Here is a 19,345-nt window from a genome sequence, read left to right on the forward strand (position 1 = left end):
TTACTTTCGCTGTCAAGAATCTTAAACCCTGTTTCCATTGTGTCTCATTGGTACAGCTCACATGCAGTAAAGGAGTTCAATACTATCAGTAAATTTCAGAAAGTTCAGTATTTGTATCTCATTTGGAAACCTGGACATTTGGGCATATTTTTTTACTGGAAGACCAGGGCAATGCTGATTGAAGATCAGTGTCAGCATTAAAATATACAAGGTATGGAGAGCTGATGTACTTCAGAGCAAAGCCAGCCTGCCAGGCGCAGAACCAGGGTAGCCCTGGGACAGAGGATAAGACTGAGTCTTAGGGTTGGGGCTTTTTTTTAAATACAGAGTTGAACAAAAAGCCTAAATCACTCACAGTGCTCTAAGACTGTATCTTCTTAGAGTGAGGTGGGTTCTTTTGTGCAAATATACTTGTTTTCTTTGAAATCGCTCAGACCTTCGTGCATGTTGCCTGATGTACAAGTGTCAGAACTGGGGGTTGTTCAACCTTTCCACTTCCTGTGTGACAGGTAGGAAAGCATTGGAAAAGTACCATTCTCTGTGTCCCCTCCAATATAGTATGGCTAGCTTTCAAGGATCGAGAAACTTCCATTATTTGGATAAGTGTGGATGTCAGTAGTACTCTGGAAAAATTATGCTGGGAAGTCCCAACAACGTCTAAGCCTGAATAACTGTGTTCAGTTCATTTCCCTCCAGCCATTATGAAGACACTATCAACATTCTGTTTACTGAAAGCTTTAAGAGGTACTACTGCCATTTATATACGACAGGTGAAGTCCTTGCTGTATTTCTGGAAGCAAAGAAATTGCCTTCATCTTCCCACCTTGAATTTGTCTGTAATTAGTTGAAAATGTGACATAATGCCAGGAAGGTAGAAGAAAAGGATCTAGAGAGCAAGGACACTGGCATTAGCTCTTACTGCAGTGTATATGTGAAGTACTGCTGTTAGATTTAGGAGTGTAGCTGATTTACACAGGGGAGATAAAAAGCCTGTTGTTACTTGTTGAACTGTTCTGAGATGAAGCACAAACCTTGGCTTTCCTCCAGTCACCTGAACACACCACCACCACCACCACCATCCTTTTTTTGCCTCTGCTAAATACAACCTTTGTCTGTACAGTGTGTTTTATCCAGAGCTCTCCATTCACCTTATAGGATCTGGTTCATACCGCGTGAATCACTGCTGAACTGTATTGTACTGCTACAATTTCAGCTTTGTGGAAAAAGAGGAATATTTGGCTCTTCTGTCTTTACACCATCATGTGTATTTTGTGACTGCTGAACATGTCAGCTTTTCACAAACAAGAAAGGAAGAAATGCATGAGAAGCAGCCTCACCACATCAAACTGTAGTGTTAACAGATAGAACGAAAGACATTGCAAATGAAATCATACAGGTGGAAAGAGTCCTTGGTGGGTTGTTTTTGTTTTCCCCATCTCACTAGAAAAGATCTTGTATATTGAAAACAAAAATTATGTCTGTTTCTGTGGTAAAATGGAAACTGTATATATTTGTGATAAATCTACACAAATTTTGTTGCACAGCCTATAGGCAAAACTCCATGTGCTTTGTTAGGTTTAGGCATGTTACAAGACAAGGATAGCTGACTTTCCTCCTGCAAAGGGTGAGAAAAGCCTGAAACACTTCCAGCAGCCTCCCCCCTCTATGATTATTTCACCTTTTTTTTTTTTTTATTGGGAGTAGGGAGGGAGGCAGAGAGAAAGAGGGAGAAGGGAAGGGAAGAATAGCTATCGAATAAGCCAAGATTTTAGGAGTGAGGGGGAGAGCTGTTTTTTAAACTAGGATGGACAATGATCTGTCTCTCACACTTGAATTCAATTAGAGAATACCTGAGAACTGGAGGGCTGCCTTTTCAGCAGTTTCTCTTGAGCAAGGCTTGCTTTGCCACCACCCATCATCAGAAAGCTCAGAACTTGCAAAGCTGTTGCTGTTGCCACCATAACTCTTACAACATCGGTGACTGTGAAGACACCGAATTTCCCAAGACTTTAGGAGTTATCTGGAGGCCCTGGGAAATTTCATTTCAAATTGAGGTTAGGCAGGTCTGTGTTAGCATTACTTTTTCCAGCAGCATGCGTGCACATGCACATACACACACACACAGAGAAAGAAGAGCCAGGTTTTCCTTTGAGATGTTTTTTTATGCAATTTCAAGAATGTTACTTTTATTCCTCATTTACATTCCTAGAAGAGGAAAATGACTCAGTATCTCTCTTATTTGTAAGCACTTGTGATAGCAGGTTGAGGTTTCCCAGCTCAGTAAGTCAAATGATCAACTGACTCTGAATCTTGATTACCGAGAATACAGGAAAAATCACATAATTTACCCACTTCCTTCTGGCTACTCCTGCCACACCCTCGGCAGGGAGGAAAGGTACATTATGCTGCTTATATGCAGGGCTTATTTCAAAAGTTAATGCAACCCAAGGAGAACCTCTCATTAGGGCTTCAATAAGGGATTGCACACAGGTGTCAAGGGGCAAATAAATCTGAAGTTCTCAGTGTTATCCCTGTTTAACAATAATGAAATGGCTTTCAAAACTCTGGATGCAAATAAAACTTTCTGATAGGCTGCCAGAAACAGTCATGCCAATAACGCCATGCCAACACGAATGAAGTCGGAGTGTTTTCTTTTGTAGCAATCAGACATGCCACACAATGGAGTTCTGTGGAGTTCTCTTTCTTGGGTGGTTGAAATCACTTGGCTTGCGGCCTTGTGCCTCCCAGCTCACCTGAGGCATGCTGTAATCAGCCAGAACTGCGCTGCATGTCATGTCTTACTGCTTCCAGAAAATATACAGATTTCCTTCTATTCCCTTTGTGAATTAGCCCCTTAGGGGTATGGTTTTAAGACAGCACGCAAGAAGCCTGTGCACAGATCCTTGTAATACATAATGAGATCTGTGCGCCTGCCTACTTCCTCTGAAAACATACTCTAGAACAGCAGAAGTGACTTTGGTCTGGCACTTGCTTGGTCCTTTTGACCTCCCACTTGTGATGGAAGATAAAGACTTCCTCCTCCTTCTCTTACAGAAAGCCCAGAGAGTATGTTTGCATGATGTGCTGTCTGGTCCCACAGTAAACAGAGACATTTTTTGAGGTTTTCAAAGTTCTTGGCTCCAGTTCTGAAGAAAGGTAAGGTTGTTCAACACTTCACAGGGTAAGCTTGGCTTAAGAGTACCGGTGCAATGAGACTACATGTCCTATGACAAAAGTCTTGAATGTAAAGATTTTGCTTCAAAATTATACCAGAACACACTCCAAGTCTAGGAGAGCTAAGTGCTTCTGACAAGTAGAAAATTCTCACCTGCAGAATAGGTGCCAAGAACTCAGGCTCTTTCCAAGCCCTTATTTGTTACTACAGGACTGTGTAAGATTTAGTAGTTTCGCGATGAAAACTCCCCTATGCAGAACCATGTAAGCTTCTTGTACACAGCCTGTTTGTAATGGCTTTTTGCAAGACCTACAAACAAGCCAAACAGAAAGAGAATATGCTATAAACCACCAACAAATCCTCTGGGTTGCTCTGGATTGCAGTAAGTTTTCTTGCAGTCTGCCAGGATCCGTGCTGAGCGCCTGGGGAGCTGAAAACTGCTTTTGTCCTGTGATAAGGGCTTTACTTGAAGCAGGCTGTGCTGGAGGCACAGCATAGACTTACAACTTGTGTTGAACCAGCACCACCAAAATCCACCTTATAACTGGCATCAATTGCAGTGATATCAAAAATCCTCCTGCTCTATAACCTAAGTAAAGAATGTGAATTTAAGGGGGAGGGGGGGCGGGGCAGGGGAAGGGGGGGGGGGCGGGGCAGATATACAATGGAAAGTATAACTGAGATCAAGGTATTGTATGCCTAGGCCATGTCCCAAAATGTTGTTGTCACTGGCTGAGAATCAGCAGGCCATACCCACATACCCGTCAGTTTCTTATTCTTTCCCTTTGGTCTGGTCTACATATGGTTTCACACTAGTGAAAAACAGCTAGTGCAGTAAGCCTTTACCCCTCTAATGCTACCATTTCATCTGGTCTAATAAGGGCCAGCTTTAATTTAAGTGTGTATCTGTGCTTGTGAGAGGCAGGAAGAACACACCAGCTGGGAAGGAAAAAAAAAAAAGAAAAAGAAAAAGAAGAAAAAAAAAAGATTGACTAGTACCTACCCAAGGAGTTAATGCAACGGGGTATATGTGAAGGGGTTAAAACACTAGACAGGTACAGATCCTGTGGCAATTACAAATGTTATTGAAATAAAAACCAGAAACAGGAAGCCAAAAAACAGGTCCCTAAGGCAGGCATCTGTCTTAAATGATATCATTTGTCAAGTTTCCAGCATCTTGTGGTTGTGAACACAAAAAGAAGTTCTGTGTTATACTAAGGACATTACATACTCATTAGTTGGAATGTTCCTGAAGTACATAATACAGGATTTTCATTTAATAAGAAGCAGCTACTTGCCACTGCATTGTACATAAAATAAATCCTGGGCATGTTAATTGCCATTCAAGGATGTTCGACCTAATTTTTGTGAGCAGAATGTGTTGCTAAAGTTTAAAAATCTTTTTAGAATATCTTATTGTTTCTGAAATCTGGGTTCCTGCAATGATGAACATTGAAATGCAGATAGTAAAAAAAAAAAAAAAAAGCAAGTTACCTATAAGAATATTGTAGCAAGTAAGCAACATACATGTGTGTGTGTGTGTATATATATGTATATTTATACACATGAATGTATCTCAGCACACTAACTCTTCAGGTCATCACCCCCCATCTCGAAGAACAAACCTAACTGTAATTAATTGGTATAGTTCCTCTATCTGAACACTATTAGTGCATTAGAGTTAACTAATATATAAGCTTCCCCTTCGCTGCCCTGCCAATGACCTTAAGCTTCACATGGTAGGAAGGCCACTTGCTGTAGAATAGAAAAGTAATTTATCCACCATGATTGTTCAGCCCTAGTCCCTCTGCAAAACAGCAACTGACAATTGTGCTGTATTATGGATGGTGCGTTTGTGGTGTGTACAATAGTGTGCAGAGCATCAAACTCACTTCCGTGAATACTGCAGGCAAGGTTTGAAAAGTGATCCTAGAAAGAAGAGGCTGCTTGCTGAGCAATGGCCCTCCATTTTCAAATCTTTTTTTTTCTCCCTCCAAATATCTCCCCTCCTTCTTTTTTTTGCCCCAAAGAGAGACCAAAATTGTTTTCTCATCTTAAGAGCAGTATATAGCTTTCCATTCATAAAACTATGTCATATATATATATATATATATATAAAAGTTACTTTGCTTTTATTTTACCTGGGATTTCCCTGCTTCTTTCCACATTTCAGGATTTAGCATATTCCCTCAAAATACAATAAATTTCGATTCTGTAGCTTAAGGGATCCATCAGTTAAAATGTTAGTCTTTCATCTTTATTACCCTCCCATTAAAATGAAAGAAACCGGGACACACTTCAGTTTAGAAGAAGCAATTTAGTTGGTAATGTCCTTACTACTCAAGTCTTTACAAAGACAGAAAGTGCATTATTGCTTATATTTCACACATCTATCTGCATAAGAAGCAACTAAAGCTTTCAGACACATATGATATTAAATTTAATAATATTCTTTGATTAGATTATTTTATTACAACATTTTTCCATTACCAGTCATTTCCCGTACACATTTACATTCATAAAACCTGCACGTTTTTCTTTGTTTGTGTGTGTGTGTATGTATTCATAAAGCAAGGAAAAGATTTTCTGGCTTGCTACAGCTGTTAGATTCGAAAAGAACAGATTAATAACTAGCCACCACGTAGGACTAGGTTTTCTTGTACACTGCACCAGTAACCCTTTGCTATAATGAGGACACAAAGAGGCTCACATCAGGCTGCTCCTCTTCTTCATAACTCAAAAGCGTCACAGTGGCAATAGCCTCTAGTGCTATTTGTCTTTAGTGCAGTTGTGACACTTCGGCATGATCCATAATTTGGCAGCTATTTACCGTGACATTTCCCTTCAGTGCAGCCATAACATTCAGTGAAGCCATTATTTGGTTCCATTTACCATATAAATTGTATTGTCGTGCATGCATGCTAGCAGCTACATTAGGTACCTGAAAATGAGTAAATCTTGTAAAACAGATACTAACAGCTATTCAGCAGAGAAATTTCTTTACTCCTCAGACAGAAGTAGGAATATATATAATATCTGCAAACACTACTGCAAACTTTTCCTTGAGAGACTGTAATTATTTGTCTTTACGTGACACAGCAGTTATTCATATTTTTTTTATAGATATACACACACGCACATACACGCATGTGTACAAGTGCACATATATAGCAAACTATCGCTTGGTAGATATCTAACTTAATTCAAAAAGGTATTAGGAGATTCCAGCATAGCAATTAAGTAGGAAGCATATCTGTAAAATGTGCTGAGGGTTGCAGGCCAGGAGAGAGTGAGTATGTGTGTGTCCGTGTGCGCGTGCGTATGCACACATGTGACAGACTCAGGAAAAAAGCTAGCTCTTCATCTAGTTCTTTGTTGTTTTTCCATGGAAGCATATGTGTGTAGGAAAGGGAAATTCTGTTATTAGCCTCAGCAAACAATGCTAGATTCCTCTGTAGCAAATTCATTTAGAAAGGTAAAATTAGGATGTAGTGCTAGCAACCACATCTCCATGAGCTGCTATTATTAATAGTATTATTATTTAAATCCCTGCTCTCTACATATAGAATACTTAGTACTTCCAAGGCAAATGTATTATTATTTTTAATCATTTAAGTCCCCACTGTGCACACAGCTTTTAATACACCTTTTTTGCAAGCATATTAAGTGTATTGTTATTAATCCCTTGCTGTGACTCTACAGTATTTCTTTTCCTTGTATGTTCAGTGTCCTATCATCATTTAAACCTCTCAGTGTGTGCATGCCACATACATTTTCCTATCCATCTAATATTTAAACATTATTTAAATCTATCATAGCTTGCTTATTCAAAGTCAGCCCTGCTCCTATAGCTGTAAGTTTGCAGAATATACTTTTAAATGAAGAGGAGAAGTTGGCTTTTTTTTCCCCCTGCAAACCAAAAATTACCATGACTCTTGGCAGAAAAGCCTTATCTGCGTGTTTCAGAAATACTTTTTACCAGCTCCCCCATCGATAATGCTCTCTCTCAGCAGTCTAAATGATAGAAGTTGTATCTTTAAAAACAAAAATTACTTCTTTGTTCTGGATTCATTCATGGAAGAGCAATCATGTGTATACTGAGTTACCCCTTTACCTTAATATAGGCATTTGATGAAAGCACAAGCCCAAAAGGGCTATGAATTTAGTACACTGGCCATACAAGTTCTGCATATAACAAATTTAAACTTTTATTAACATTGTATACAGTACGGAAGTGCTAAATAATATGCCTGAAGCCAAAATTAAAACCAACAAAATGTCATATCTGAATACATATATAATGTGAACCTTCCAAAGGTTCCTGGGGCAGTCGCATTACTCCGTGTTATATATGAAGTAAAATATTAAGAAGAATGCAGAATGCTGTATGTCCAAATAGAATCCTGTTACAGGAAGAAATTTTTACAACAAAAACATTTGGAATTCACTGCCTCAGAAACACCTAAATCTGTTGGACTGACAGTGATCAACAGCACTGAAAATCAGGCCACTTGGATGGGATTTGGCATTTGACTGCAGGAACTTAATTTGAAAAATTGTTACCCATGCAACTCTTCTGCACTTATCACATGGTAAACAACTGTATTATTTTTATTTTGATTTTGCCCTAGTACATCACAAGCAGCCTTTTTTAAAAGATGCATTTATTGACCAAGGGCACCACCTTATCTCTGAACAAGAAAAGAAACCATGTGCCTAGGAAGAACAGTGAGAACTTTGTATGCTCTGACCTTGTAGGGTCCTTAAGTGTTTGCATCTTTCTAGCATCCAGTTGAAAAGGCAATATACTTTAGCAATTATGCAAAACACCACAATATTTGTAATAGAGGAGAAAGAGGAAGTATGTTTCTAACAGCATATCTTGGTGAAAACAAAAATCATAGTGGTTTGATGCTCAACTTGAGTAAAAAAGAAATGGTAAGAGAGACTCAAGCCATTCCACCTTTCCCGCACATCCTCCAAAGCAGGACTAAACCCAGTAGTCAGACACAGTCCAAAACAGGGACAGTTCTTTGCTGCACACAATTCTTTGGGATGCTAATGATACATGCACTGAAAAAAAAACCCAAAACCCTACTACAAGAATGAGTTAAATCAAAGTTAAAAATACTTTTTCTATTGCATGTACTACTGAGTAAACTCTTAAGTTTTTCCTACGTTACTTTTAAAAACGTTGTATGCAGTCAGTCCTGAATAATGCCCCAAAATTAAGTTTACTCTGGACTTTTTCCTTCAACCCCTAGACATTATCAGTCTATCATTACGTTTATTATTAGGTGTATGATCTTAGGAAATTTCCATTTCTCCAACTGCACACAAATGTCTGTAATTTCAAAAGATGTGGCAAAATCGGCCTTTAAGATCTTAAACGTTTGCTATGGAAAAAAGATGTAGAGCAAGCATGGTTTAAAGTATTTTATTGTTCTGGAAAATATTACACTTCTAGCTGGAATTCCCACTGTATGTACTGTTAATAATATCTATTAAGTGAGGAAGAATTTTCAAAACTTTACAAAACCTTTTAACTGAACCCACTAGATGATCTATGGCTGAGCGTCAGTAAGTGTACGAGCTACTCTGACTGTAGATTTAAAATAGCCTTGCTGTTTGTAAAAGGGCTTCTGCAGAAGCAATATTTGGTAATACTAGAAGTAGCAGCCTGATTATGGAAAATCGCATCAAGAATCATCAAAGAACTCTACAACATGGAGATTATCTACAAAGGACATAGCAAGAACCATAACAATATGAATAAATTCCACAAATATTGAAATCACTTTTTTAACTTTATTAAATCTTAAAAAAAATATACAGGACCTGAACACTGGTGAACATGGCTCAAAACCCCACTCCAATAATCTTGTAACACTGACTAAAGAGGAGACCCCACAGTAAACAGTAACAGTAGCAAATGAAAAGGCAAGAAAATGAGATTATGTTGCAACTTGCAGTGAAAGATTTAAAAGAAAATTGAGCAGTTGTTTATACTTACGAAAGACATAATTAAAAAAAAAAGTCAAGTTGCTTTTCTTAATATTACTGACATGTCAGAATTGGAGGATAAATTTCCTTGTGTAAACAGTCAAGGAATATTACTATGATCCACGATGCAACTGAATTATGATTATCGTGTTTGTGACAAAAAAAATCAAGAGCATAATTTTTTCCAGAAACTTCAAGCGATTAATACAACAACTGCAAGATACAACTCTTTACTTAGTCTTGTTCTAACAATTTTATTTTTAAATCGGGGAATCAATATTGCTGAAATAATATTTTTTATCTGAGCTGAACTACATATAAAGTCTTATCAAACCAGTCTGACAGACTAAATCTGCTTTTGCATCAAGGCTTATTCTGTCAAGAACAATGTTCTTGTCTCACACTAGCCTAAGCGACAGAATCAAACACAGGTCCATTAAGTCTGTGCTACAGCCACCGATTTAAGCACTTTTAAGAAAATTAAAAAAAAAAAATCACACAAAAACTTTTAGTAACACCTTGATGCTGTTTTTTAACATAATATCCATTACTAAGCTTTAAAAAAAGAAATTGTTTCTAGTAATTCTGTGGCATAAAGTGCCCATTTTCTCTCTTCTGATTTATATCATTGTTCTGTTTTTACAGCTTACTGTTGACAGAGTGAGGTAATTCAACTACAATTTTTCCAATGTTTTTCCCCATGTACATGTAATCTACAGCACGGAATACAGACTCCAAGCCAGTGAACTTGCCCTCCGGAGACAGGTCTCCAAAATCCACCTCACAAACCAGGTCTCCTCTTTCATACATCTTGAGCAAGTGCTGCAGAGCCATTTTGTATTCAGAAAGGTAATGGTTCAAGAAGAAACCCCGGATGCTGGCGGACTTCTTCAACAGTTTTGCTGGCAGTAACTCTGCTTTAATGGGCTGGAGGCCAGTAGGGTTTTGGTAGCCAGCGATAAACCCAATAACTATCAGACGCCCTTTGGTAGCCAAGGAGTTAAGAGCCAAGTCAAACATCTTTCCCCCAACAGATTCATATACTACATCCATACCTTCAGGGTAGTCCTTCCTAAGAACAGATTCAACATTTTCAGTTTTATAGTTGATCGTATGGTCACAGCCAATGGATTTCAGAAAACCACCCTTTTCATCACTGGAGCAGGTTCCAATTACATGGCATTTTGCCTTCTTTGCAAGCTGCACAGCGAACTGGCCCGTTCCTCCAGCCGCTGCTGTCACCAGAACCTTCTTGCCTTCAGACAGGTCTCCCAGCTCTTTCAAACTGATGTATGCAGTAGTGCCACTTACCATTAAAGTAAGAAACTCAGGTTTCACAGAGGGTAGAGGTACCGCTTGTTTGGCAGGCACAACTGTGTATTCAGCAAAAGAACCTGCTTTCACATAGGCCACAGCTTGACCCACTGTAAAATCAGCACTAGCACTGAGTCCTAATGCTACCACATCACCAACACCTTCAAAACCTATATCAAACGGGGGTTTAACTGATGTGTCATATCGACCAGCTGAGTAGTTTATGTCAGATGCATTAATGCCGACAAATCTAGAAGAAAACAAAAATACATTAACGAGATTATTCCTTACCTAGTCTTTGTCATATGAGAAACCTTCAATTTAAATTTGTGGGACAAGCACAAGACTTTTTCTGATTATTGGTATATTTGAATAATGAGTACACTCCAGAGACTACTTCCATCACACTTTTGTAGTTCACATTCTGTTACTGTAGAATGAAAGATAAATTTGCTAAAAAAAACCCCCTAAACCCAAAAACTTGTCTTTTCCTCAGGTCCATTTGACCAAACTAAGCTAACTAAAAATAATTCTGTAAAAGATTAAAGGATGAAAATTAATTGACCACTTTATACGAAATGTGGAAACACCAGAGTAAAACGTGCAAAGCGGTAAATATGTGGATTCTGGCAACAAATTTACATTTTTTAATATAATAATACTGTTAATGACTAATGATCATATTAACTATCGATGTCATTTGCAAGGTCGTGTTACTGTAGGCAAGTACTTTTTAATTGATGGAGTCACTACAGCAAATTTGCCTTTTGATGTAGCTAATGTCAACGTTAAAACATTTTCTTTATATAAATTACTTGCAACACATCAAAACAACCTTGCACAGAAGGACTAAAATTCTAAGACTGAGCATCAAGTCCTACTGACCTCTAACAGGTGAAAATGGATGCCAATTTTTTTTTTAAGAAAAAGACAGAGACATTCTCACAACTTGATTAAACACTAAGAGATAATGCCTAAAAGAAAGTTATGATCTACTTGAAATGCAAAGAATATTTTAGTAACACTTTAAAAAAAAAAAAAAACAACAAACAAAACAAAACAAACCATAACAATATCTCTATACGGGCAAGGTATGAGAGACCGGGGAAGAATCTGTTACCTGGAAAACGTAAAAAGGAAAGACGCAACAAAAAACACCAGGATTGCTTCTATGTGTGGAAGTGACAACCTGAAAGGTGTACTTCATACCATTGAAAAGCTGCAGAAGTATGCAAACAGTGCTCTTTTAATTGTTGCAGTCAGGCTCAGATCATGTGTATGTGTAGTTCTAAATTGCTTGCACACAGAGAAAGGAGAACCAAAACCGCTTTGCTCACTTTGATTCGCTTCATTCTTTATAGATGGGGAGCTTCAAACTTTCTCCAGTGGAATGTGCTATATATATAAAGACTCGTACACATAAACATATCCATGCATAAAAGAGGCAAAAGTGACTGTTGCGCTTTTTAATTCTGCCTTTAATTCACTGCTCAGCCGCAACTAAAAATGCCTACGTCTTGTTCGTAGGTACAAAAAATCCTTTATTACCCTGCTTTAAGGTAACTCGCATGCCGTACTGCTAAAAGATGTATAAAAATTGGTAACGGAGCAGCAGCTTCCGAGGCAAGCCGTGTCCCTCGGGCGCCAGGGCCATGGGCTCGGAGCGCCGAGGCGAGACGTGCCGGTGCTGCACTCGCCTCCTCCTGCCTTTACACCCCAACTTCTGCGGCAGGGAGCTGGGAGGACGGTGGGGAGCGGTGCTCCCCCCTCCCCGGTCTCGTTCCCTCGCCCGACTGGGGGCTCTCGGTGGCTGTCAGGGCAGCCCCCGGGCGCTCACTCGGACCCCGCACCAGCCTCCGGCCCCAACCCGAAAGGCAGGTCCTCGCTCCCCGCTGGGCTGCGCCCCCCTCCCGACGCTACCGGCGCGCATCTGCTTGCGCACGGTGCGGAGCAGCCGTGCCCCTGGCTGGGGCAGCGCACCCAAGAGAAAGGCAGGCAGAGCAGCGGTAATGGGAACAAGTCGCCGTCTCCCTCCTTCCCTCCCTCCCTCTAGGAGTTTCCCCTTCTCAGCGCTGCACTGCAGCGGGGAGAGCACAAAGGCAGGTAAATAACCGTCTGAGGACAAAAACTTTGCATGCAGGGAAGGGGCAAGTCGTGCAGCGGGCCAGACGCCTGCCAAGCAGCGCTCCGGCACACGCACCGTTGCTTTTGTTCTGGACCCGCAGGACCCGAGTCCTTCCCCGCCCGGGCCGCACCGCAACTCGTGCGTGCGGCTGCAGGGGCCGCGGCGCACAAGTTGGTGCTGGCCGGCCGCCGCCCCGCCGCGCCGGGCAAGGTGCGGGGCGCTCCGCGGCGCTGGGCCGGGGCCGGGCAGGAGAAGCGGGGCGCCCCGGCCCTGCCCGCGGGCGGGCGGAGCTCTGCCCTGGGCGAGGGGCAGGCAGGCCGGGGGCAGGGGCTGGCACCAACACGCGTGCACACGGGCCCGCTCCCTCCCCGTCTCTGCGGGGCTGCTGGGCCACGGGAAATGGTTCTCCCCGGGCTCCTGTGCTCATCATTATTAATCAATAGAGCCTGCCTGCCGCCCAGCCCCCCCCACCCCCCCAGCCCCCCCTAATTTTTTCAAACTCCCTTTTTATTGTGTGCAAACTCAAAACTCCTGTTCGCGTTGTACGGGCGCTTTTTTTTTTTTTTTTTTTTTTTTTTTTGAGGTTGTTTAGTCTCCTAGATTCCTCGCACATTAAAACACTCGTACTCAGCGCCTAGGTAAAAACATATTGTCTAATTTGCCTTGTCATTCCAGCTGACAGAAGGGAGGCAGTAGGATGTGCCCGCAGATTCTTAGATTATTTTGCTTTGAAAAGTAGGAATAGGTACGATTTGCAAGTTGAAGATCAGTTTACTAACTTCTGAGACTGAGAAAAGGAGAGCACGGAAGTAACAATTATTTGGGGGGGTGGGGGGTGGGTTTTAAGACCCCTTCCAGATCTTCTATATTTTCTTGGTTTACTTTCTTACTTAAAAAGTATTATTTAATCTAGCTGTTTCTAACTGAGGCTTGCTCCTTCAACATCTCAAGATGTGAACCTGAGAGGAAAAAAAAAGCTAGAGATTTGTTTTTCCCAAAATAATTACACACATTGAGTCACCCGTTTTATTTATACTCAACAGTGTTGAACCCCCTCGTATTGTTTATTACAGAAAACAGGAGGACACCGCCGAGGGGAGGAAATGCTGCTTTTCGTACCACAACAAAGCACGAGACACTGAAAACCAGCACCACAGCCTTAAACACAGACAAAACAAAGTCATCCAAACCAGTACTATGCAAGAAAAAACATTATTTAGACCAAACACTCAGCAGGAATGGTCCTCCACTTTTCCCACTGTGATCCATTAGTCCCTTGGTTCAAAAAAACTTTCTCAACCCCCCTTACTCCCTTTTCCATAAACTTTGATCCCATCTTCCAGACCAACAGTAAATCCTTACAGGTATTTTGGAAATGAAATGTATCACCTCCTCAAGAAAATCTCAAAAATCCTCCAACAACTTTAAGAAGGACCAAATCTTCATAGTCTTTGGGTCCTTCTCCTGCAATAAAGCGGAGGAACCTTGCCCCCCCCCCCCAGGAGAAACGGGCATACGAAGCTTAAATGGCTTTGACAAGGATTTTTAATTCATCTTTTCCCTTTCTCCTTTCCTACACAGAACCAAAGTAGAAAAAAAAAAAAAAGTTGCTTTAAATCAATTTCTAGTTTTGAAGGATTTCCAAATAAAGGATAGATTATTTTTTTCTTTGTAAAAAAGTGGAAATAACAGTTACTGGCTTAGTTGTCTAAAGGAAAAGAAAGAGGAAAAGAAAGTTCCCTTTAAGTGCACTTTATTTTAAAATATCTATCCATACAGGACTCAACATATTTTAATTTCCCATTCCCCTAAATCCAAAACCAGATTTTATTGTGGTGGATGAGGATTGTCTTGCATGAAAAGCTCAAAGCAATTAATACTATTCATGGGCGTGACTGGGACTAAAATGAACAAATCTGCAAATGCACTCTTGGAACTCAAGTCCTTTATTGTTTTGTTTTTAATTGTATATTTCCACCTATTAGAAAATGTATAGTTGTATTTAGGGATTATTTAAAAAAAATAAAAAAATAAATAGAGCCAGAGACTTATACTTTCGGGATGGGAAAATGCTTCCCCAGAGTGACAAGAGAGGGGAAAACATTCAGAATTCGCTTCCTGCTGCAGCTCCTATATAGAGAACGTTTTTCAGTAACATGATCCCATGTCTTCTGTGATACTCCCCAGAAAATAATAAATAGAGGAGAAATGCCACAAATAATACAAAACGTATGAACTCTAAATCTAAACTTCATCACTCACCTCTCCCTCCCTTCCAGCCCCACTTGTGCATGTGTGTCTGGCCAGGAACATGTGTGCAATAAGCTGATGTGTTAAAACCCAGTAATTGCCTGCCTGAATCTGTGGACCAGCTTCTGCCTTTAGTCTGGTATGAGCTCTGTGCCTCAACCCTTTTACCATGAGGTGTGCACGTCCCCCTAGCACCCAGGGAGCCCACCCAGCAAAGGGAGGGAGGTGCGGGAGAGAGGGAGAGTTACACTGGAAGCTGTATCAGAAATTAATAATTTTTTTTAATTCACAGGAGGGGCTGGGGGGGGGGGAGGGGAGTTGAGAAACAAGGATGTCACTCTGCCTTGCATTACCCAAGCAAAGATTCGCTACATGTATCTCACGTCTTTTGACCTCTTCCACGAAAAGGAATTTAACTCCAGCCTGATGGCTGTTTCATGCCATTACCGTTTCATGGTCATTAGTGGATGCAGCAACAGTGGTTTAGACTTTGAGGTTTGGAGGGAATTTTGGTCTCAGAAATCCTAGTGGGAGATGTCAGCGTCAGATTAAAGTGCCACAGAGGCCTTCTTGTCAGCTCCTGGAGGAGCCCCTGTTCATCTTCCTCCTTACCCCTTCTTTACTCCCTATTTGTGTTACATATGGACACACTGTAGAGAATACATATACACACACATGCCATACACATAGTCACACGCTGCCTTCATAGAACTTCTAGCATTGTTCTCAAGCCAGCTTAGTGCTTCTTAACACCTTTAAGCTCCAACGGAGAGCATGGAAAACTATGTGTTACTACAGTTCCCTTGCTTAACAAGAACCTGAGAGTGCTGCTTTCTTCTGTGCTAGCCACGCAGTCTGCTCCTCCGAACTTCCCAGAGTTTCAGCTTCTCCTCGTGGGCTGAGAAATCTCTGAACTTTACAGGGCCTACCTAGCTTAAGGAACGACAACGTCTAGGAAGGAGCCACCGAGAACACAGAGACAGCTGGGGGGAGGCACGTTTTGTCCTCAGCCTTCATTTCATGGAGAGCCGGTCACCGCGCCGGACGCGCAGTCCTAGCGCTGGCGCACGATTTACGACGTATTATGTTAAGCAAAATGTCACCTCCACACTCTCCACCCGACCCGGCTCCACTCTAAAAGCCGCCAACGCCTGCGGACTCGCGTCCCGCCGAGCGCGGCCGCGGCGCTGCGGGCCGGGCCGCTGCCCTGCCCCCTCCCCGCCACCCGCTTTTGGCGCGCAGAGGCGGGGGTGGTGCCGCGGCGGCCGGGGCTGGCAGCGCGACGGGCCCCAGCCCTCTGCCTGCCCGGTGCGTCACGGCTGGCCGAGGGTTAGCGCCGGGCCCGGGCAAGGGAAAAGGCGTGCGGGGAGAGCGGCTGGTGCGGGCTCGCATGCAGACCACGACGCCGGGGGCACGCAGCTATGCATTCGCGTCCCTCAGAGAGCTGCGTGGGTACGACGGGGGCACACGCCCCGGGGACTTACGTGCGTGTAACAAGCCCGGGCAGGGACCTGTGAGTGACTCTGGAAGCGCTTCCCGGCGCCTCGCTCCCTCCTCAGCGCTCACCGAACGTAAAACCTGCCTCTTCCCCGCCTTGGCACAGGGGCCCTGAGGTGTTTCTCCTTCCTTCAGGCAGGCGTACGCCAGCAGCAGCGTGCGCACACACACCCACACCCACCGAGGAAAAGGAGAAGGAGAAAGTGTCACCCACACACACGTGGATGGGGCGACCCGACTGTGGCACCAGCCGTCCAAAACAACAATAAAATTAAATTAACAGTCGCCAGATGGCAGCTGGTACAACTTTGGAGCCCGTCTCCAAAGCGAGGGAGCATGTGTGAGGGAGCAGGCCACAGGGTGCGGGAAGTCGGAGGGGGGCCGCGCCGGGGCCGGGGCGCGGGGGGGGCCGGCCGGGCGCTCACCTGTTCCTGACAAGGAGGTCTCCGTCTCCTGGGAGTGGCACCGGCGAGTCCTGCCGCAGGGTAACCGCCTCCCTGAAGTTTTGGCTCAGCTTAGTCACCACCAGCTTCTTCATGGAGCTGGGGATGGACGAGCCCTGGAAATCCAGAAAGTGACGGGAGTAGGACATGTCCAGGATGGGCCGCGGCCGGCTGCCACCGAAGTAAGACCAGGCGGGACCCGCCGCGGCGCAGGACGGCTGCTGCCGCCACCAGCACCGCGCTGCCCGGGAGCTCAGCAAAGCGCCGCTTTTTGCGCTAAAACTCATGCCCTGCCTCGGCTCTCCTCTTCCCCCTCCCCCGGCTCGGGAGAGCTCCGGCTCCGGATTCTCCAGGCAGCTCGCAGGACCCGCCGCCACCGAGCCGGCAGGAGAAACTCTCCACACGCAGCTATTTGTGTATGTAAATAGAGCCCTGTGCAGCAAGCTGCAGCCTGCCTCCGTCCTCCCCACCCAGCCAGCCCCTCCGCCACACGGAAACGCCGCCAGAGGAGCAGCGGCAAGATGGTCCCCTGCAGCCGGTCGTCTTCTGCCGCCGCTAGCGTTACCGAGGAGCAAGGCTGGCCCGCTCCCGCTGCCGTCCGTCCCGCAAGCCCGCCGTCCCCGCCCGCGGCGGCGCCTGACCCGCCTCACCACACACACACGGGCACTGCCTGCCTCTGCCCGCCACCGCCCCAGCGGCAACTCGGGTCGCGCTCTTTCTGCCAGTGAGGCAGATGTACGGAAACCTGGATTTTCTCCTAAAGGTTGCTTTTAATTTGCACGCTGCCTCTAACTAGGGGATTTAAAAAACGAGGGGGGGGGAAAGAGAGAGAGAAACGCCTCGGATCCCCCCCCCCCCGTCGCCCCATTCTTTAGTTTACAAAAAGAGGTTATCTTTCTACCAAAAAAAAAGAAAAGTAGGAAGAAAGCACGATAAATTATCAGATCGATAAGGTTAGAGAAGTGGAGAGAAGTTGCAGCTAATCTTCGTAATGTTGTTATTAGCCGCCGCCGAGGAGCCGCTGCCTGCGGGCAGAGGCTCCGCCCCTTCCGTGCGAAACGTTCACTTCCTCGCAAGGTGGTACGAATCAACCCCGAGACGTTAGCAGCCGCGCGCGGGCGCGGCGCGGGGCCGGGGCGCGCACGGCGGCGGTTGCGGCCGGGGCGGCTGAGGCGCGGGCTCCACGCGTGGCGTGGGTGGGCATTTAAAAAGGCAAAGCTCTTCCCGCCGCCGGGACACCCGCACGGGCCGCCCCCCTTAGAGGAGGGGAAGGTTAACGGGCTGCTGTCACTTTGTTGGGGTCGCGGGGTTCCCCCCACTCCCTGGCACTGTCAGAACACACCCCACACCCCACACCCCCCCTTTTTTTTTTTCCTCCTTGCCGGGGGGAACCAACACCGAACCGTTGGGGTGAGCGAGTCTGCGCACGAAATCAACTGGGTCAAAGGACCAAAGTAAATGTTGTGATATAGCCGCCAATCCCAACTCGGTACAACTGCGTGGAGGGAGGGAGGTAACGTAATAGAGATGTTGCACCGATGTCGGAGGAGCTCACGTGTAATTCCTAGAATTAACTCCATCCTGCCGGTGTAAACAGCTCATTGCTTAATTGTGCGGTATTAATAGTTAAACCCAAAAAAGAATAAATCCCCTTCTGTGCGAAAGAGATCAAAATTGCAGTTTTGAGTGTTTTCCTTTAGGAATCAACTGGGTAGTTTTTATTTGCTTTCTTGACTTAAAAAAGAAAGCGAACCCTTCTGTTCTTGCAGTTAACATTATATAAATCCCCAGACACATACTGTGCAAAATCTATTAGCAGCATGTTTCATATGCTGCAGTTCTTGCTCTGCAATCTGTTGGTATTTTAAAGTAAGGATGAACTGTAATCTCCCACAAATCATTTTTAATTCAGTGCCGGTTAGACGTGTGCCACGGCGAGGTATCATCTCCTGCTTCCCCCCCCCCCCCCCCCCCAAGTTTGCTGGAACAAGACCTCTGCTGAAGTTAAATCAGCACATGCGTCTTGCACAGCACTTTAGCAAGTGGATTATAATAACAACCCCCTCAACGCGTGTCTCACATGAGGAATCTTTTATGCCGCGCTGTATTAAGACTTCTTTTTTTGTCATATTGTTTAGCTCTGGGAAAGGAAAAAAATGAAAACAAAGCAATTAAAAAGATTGACAGGTATGGGTTTGTGTGAGACCTATTTGTAATTGTCAGGGTGACGTGGGCAAGAGGAGGAGGAGTAACAAACTGAAGCAGGAAAAGCAGCTCGATGTGTCTGTCTATCAGTTGAGACTGTCTGAGAGCCCTGGGATCCGAATGTGTGTTATATTTCAGTGAAAAGAGAACAGAGGGAGAGTGGATCTCTTTCTCTCCCAGGAGTTTGGGGGGGGGACAGTTCACGTTAATCTGTCCCACTCAGTGAATGTCTTTTCTTCCTCCACCCCCCTCCCTCTTTGCACACATTCTCCGGGGTTTTCTTGGTTTTGGCAATTTTTTTGTGTGTGTGTTGGTTTTTTTTCTTCTTCTTCT

The 19,345-nt window shown here is 43.9% G+C and overlaps 1 protein-coding gene across 1 annotated transcript; it reads right to left on the reverse strand.

Annotated features, from left to right (window-relative positions):
* Window positions 1–8,963: 8,963 nt before the first annotated feature.
* Window positions 8,964–17,850, reverse strand: PTGR3 (prostaglandin reductase 3). The gene is made up of 2 exons (XM_027790829.2): window positions 16,790–17,850; window positions 8,964–10,742 (listed from the first exon to the last, which is right to left on the reverse strand). The coding sequence occupies exons 1-2, from the start codon at window positions 17,092–17,094 to the stop codon at window positions 9,818–9,820; spliced, it is 1,230 nt and encodes a 409-aa protein (XP_027646630.2). The 5' UTR covers window positions 17,095–17,850; the 3' UTR covers window positions 8,964–9,817.
* Between the last annotated feature and the right edge of the window lie 1,495 nt (window positions 17,851–19,345).

This window comes from Falco peregrinus, chromosome 3, assembly GCF_023634155.1.
Source record: "Falco peregrinus isolate bFalPer1 chromosome 3, bFalPer1.pri, whole genome shotgun sequence".
Classification (NCBI taxonomy): Eukaryota; Metazoa; Chordata; class Aves; order Falconiformes; family Falconidae; genus Falco; species Falco peregrinus.